Raw genomic sequence first — 3,475 nt, forward strand, 5'->3', positions numbered from 1 at the left:
AAATAACATAACATGAAAACGTCTGTAATTTAATTTGAATTAGTTGAATTTTATGTATCTCTCACTAAAAAAAATAAGTTGTGTAGTCAAAAAGATTTTCAGAACCCGGAGCGTAACTTCAGTGAAACCGATTATATGGAAAAGCGGCCTGCCATACAGGTGAGCTTCCTCATGTTGCTGGAGTGACCTGTTGCAGAGCAGAACCCGACTGCAAGATGGACTTTACTACTGAGACTTAAGAACAAGCAACAAGAAACCATCCACATATAATTTACACAGTTAACAGAAAAAAGTTTTTCTGACTCTGGTTTGAAAAAAAGCAAAACAAACAAAAAAACACGGTTGATTCACTGCGCGTCAGTGCGTGTGCACGCATGTTTTTGTATCATGGAGGGGACAACTGAAAGATCTAAGTCCCCATGAGGATAGAAGAACAAGCATATGTGTGTGTGGGTGTAGAGCGGAGCGCTGTGTTCATACTGCGAGTGTCCCTCTCTGCAGAGTGTCCCTCTCTGCAGAGTGTCCCTCTCTGCAGAGTGTCCCTCTCTGCAGAGAGTGTCCCTCTCTTCAGTTTGTCCCTCTCTGCAGAGTGTCCCTCTCTGCACAGAGTGTCCCTCTCTTCAGTTTGTCCCTCTCTGCAGAGTGTCCCTCTCTTCAGTTTGTCCCTCTCTTCAGTTTGTCCCTCTCTGCAGAGTGTCCCTCTCTTCACAGAGTGTCCCTCTCTTCAGTTTGTCCCTCTCTGCAGAGTGTCCCTCTCTGCAGAGTGTCCCTCTCTGCAGAGTGTCCCTCTCTTCACAGAGTGTCCCTCTCATCAGTTTGTCCCTCTCTTCAGTTTGTCCCTCTCTTCACAGAGTGTCCCTCTCTTCATGCTTCTGTTGTCACTGTGTCTCCTCAGAGATGGTCACATGCTTGCGAGGACACACGGGGCTGGTCAAAGGCCTGACGTGGGACCCAGTAGGGAAATACATCGCCTCCCAGGCTGACGACCACAGTCTGAAGGTGTGGAGGACCGTGGACTGGCAGATGGAGGCTAACATCACCAAACCATTCACAGAGGTACAGATGCTGCCATCAGAGATGTCTGTTGTGTCATTCCTGTTTTTTAACCCTTTAACTGACGTAATGTGGGTTTAAATGCTTTTTCCCCTCAGTGTGGCGGGACGACCCATGTCCTGCGTCTGTCCTGGTCTCCGGACGGTCAGTATCTGGTGTCGGCTCACGCCATGAACAACTCGGGCCCCACCGCTCAGATCGTGGAGAGGGACGGCTGGAAGACAAATATGGACTTTGTGGGCCACCGTAAAGCCGTCACAGTGGTGGTGAGCAGGCCCAGTCCAGACTTTCAGTCTTTCACCATCGGCAGCAACGTATCGACTGATCCGGTTTCTGTGTTCGCAGAAATTCAACCCAAAGATCTTTAAGAAGAAGCAGAAGAACGGCAGCTCTCCGAAGCCCGGCTGTCCGTACTGCTGCTGCGCTGTGGGCAGCAAGGACCGCTCACTCTCAGTCTGGGTCAGTCCACGGCCAACTTTGTTTCCAGCTCTGCTTTAATAAAATCTGGTGAACTAAACATTGTAGTTAAAGAGGACATGTCCTGCAGAATCCACTTTTTTAGCTGTTAAAGTTGAACTTAGTCTGTCCAGGTGCTACAAAGATACCTTTATTCTGTTTAGGTCAAATATTTTAGGGATGCACAATAACTTCTTTTAAGAACCGATACCAATAACTGTTAACTATCTCCCTCTAACGGCCGATAACCAATAATAACCGATAACATAAGTCTAGTCAAAAATGGGTAGGATTATAACATAAACAAGACCAAAACCAAATGACTCTGTAAATTATGCTATTTGAAATAAACTCTTAGCAAACATTTCTTAAAATATATCAAACAAAACAATTTCTTCAATGAACATCTATTTAAATAAGGCACATAATTATAAAAAAGACCTCTAAAACTTATTTCAGATTTAAAACAAATACGTGCAAAAAAGTACATAAAAAGTCATTCTACAAGTTCAAAACAGATAATTCACTAACACAAGTTAGATTCAAAAGTACATTTGTTTTTATTTTTAACAATATATAATTTAAAATATTTTTCTACCTAAAACAGTGCTTCTGGGATAATAGTGCACAAATGATGACCTGTTGATCAAAGTGTGAATGCATAACGACCGCATCATACTTACAGGAAGACACACAGAGAGGTAGCAGCAGCTCGCCATGATAAACCTTGGCTAACAATGGTAAATCGTGGCTAACGATGGTAAATCGTGGCTAACGATGGTAAATCGTGGCTAACGATGGTAAATCGTGGCTAACGATGGTAAATCGTGGCTAACGATGGTAAACCGCGGCTAACGGTGGTAAACCGTGGCTAATTTAGATCTGCGTCCTCTCTGGCAATTTTATTGGATTTGTCAAAAGCCTCAGCAATGATTTAAGTCCTGATGAGTTCTTGAACACTAGCTTGTTGTTGTTAGCATTTTTAGCAGCACAGACTTTGTGCTGCGTTCAGGAGGTAACGGACATTACATGTTCTCAAATTGAGAGTAGTTGTTCCGATCTTTCTCTGTTTATAGAGTTTGTGTGTAAAATACATGGTTAATTGGTAAAATATTATTATTAAAATGACTGGTTGTTTTTGAGTATTCTAATTATTTTTCCATTGAGAAAGTTGTTTTTTCCTACGCCACTTGAACACGTCTCGGGCAGGACGGGGAGCGGCGTGACCAAAACGGATAAAAATAAATCAGCACACTCACCTCCATTTTCTGAACTACTGTATTTAAATAAGGTCTGAACTTCATTCTCCTCTGGTTCTGGGTCAGACTCTGGTTCTGGGTCAGACTCTGGTTCTGGGTCAGACTCAGTCTATCGGTCTGGTAGCTGGAGGGGGGCAAGGTGTGCAGCGCCTTGTATGGGTTTAAAGAGACAGCCTCAAAACGAGACATAACTCAGAAAGGAGGCAGTGCTTGTGGAGCTGCAATAAGGAGAAATTCAGTTCCACTTTTTATCAACCTCAACTGGGTGATTTAAATATGAAAAAGCAGTATTTAGAAGCAGGGCATGTCTTTGTTTTTAATATTGAACATTTTACACTTCATTATTCTGCTTCTCTAATGATCTCACTGCTTTTATCAGCTGCTCGTTGTTAGCAAACGTTTGACGTCTCATTTCTGTCCTCAGCTGACCTCATTGAAGCGTCCTCTGGTGGTCATCCATGACCTTTTTGACAAATCAATTATGGACATTTCCTGGTGAGGTTACAATCTTTATCTGGCCATGAAACTGTTTGTTTTTGTTTTTATAATTACTGAACTGATGTCTCTTTAATGATCACAGTGACTGTAAAATAACCTTCTGTAAATGTATAAAACATTCTGACATTAGTTACTCTAGCACACTGTTATGAATAACTAACAATAATAAGTGTGTGTGTGTGTGTGTGTGTGTGTGTGTGTGTGTGTGT

General features: G+C 42.5%; 1 protein-coding gene across 1 annotated transcript in view; it reads left to right on the plus strand.

Annotated features, from left to right (window-relative positions):
* Positions 1 to 3,475, plus strand: part of hira (histone cell cycle regulator a) — a 19,336-nt gene that overhangs the window by 5,100 nt on the left and 10,761 nt on the right. The window contains exons 7-10 of the mRNA XM_014014643.1: positions 896 to 1,056; positions 1,152 to 1,319; positions 1,399 to 1,512; positions 3,193 to 3,263. Coding sequence (XP_013870097.1) covers positions 896 to 1,056; positions 1,152 to 1,319; positions 1,399 to 1,512; positions 3,193 to 3,263 — 514 coding nt within the window. The remainder of the gene's footprint in view (positions 1 to 895; positions 1,057 to 1,151; positions 1,320 to 1,398; positions 1,513 to 3,192; positions 3,264 to 3,475) is intronic.

Source organism: Austrofundulus limnaeus, unplaced genomic scaffold, assembly GCF_001266775.1.
Source record: "Austrofundulus limnaeus strain Quisiro unplaced genomic scaffold, Austrofundulus_limnaeus-1.0 Scaffold117, whole genome shotgun sequence".
NCBI lineage: Eukaryota > Metazoa > Chordata > Actinopteri > Cyprinodontiformes > Rivulidae > Austrofundulus > Austrofundulus limnaeus.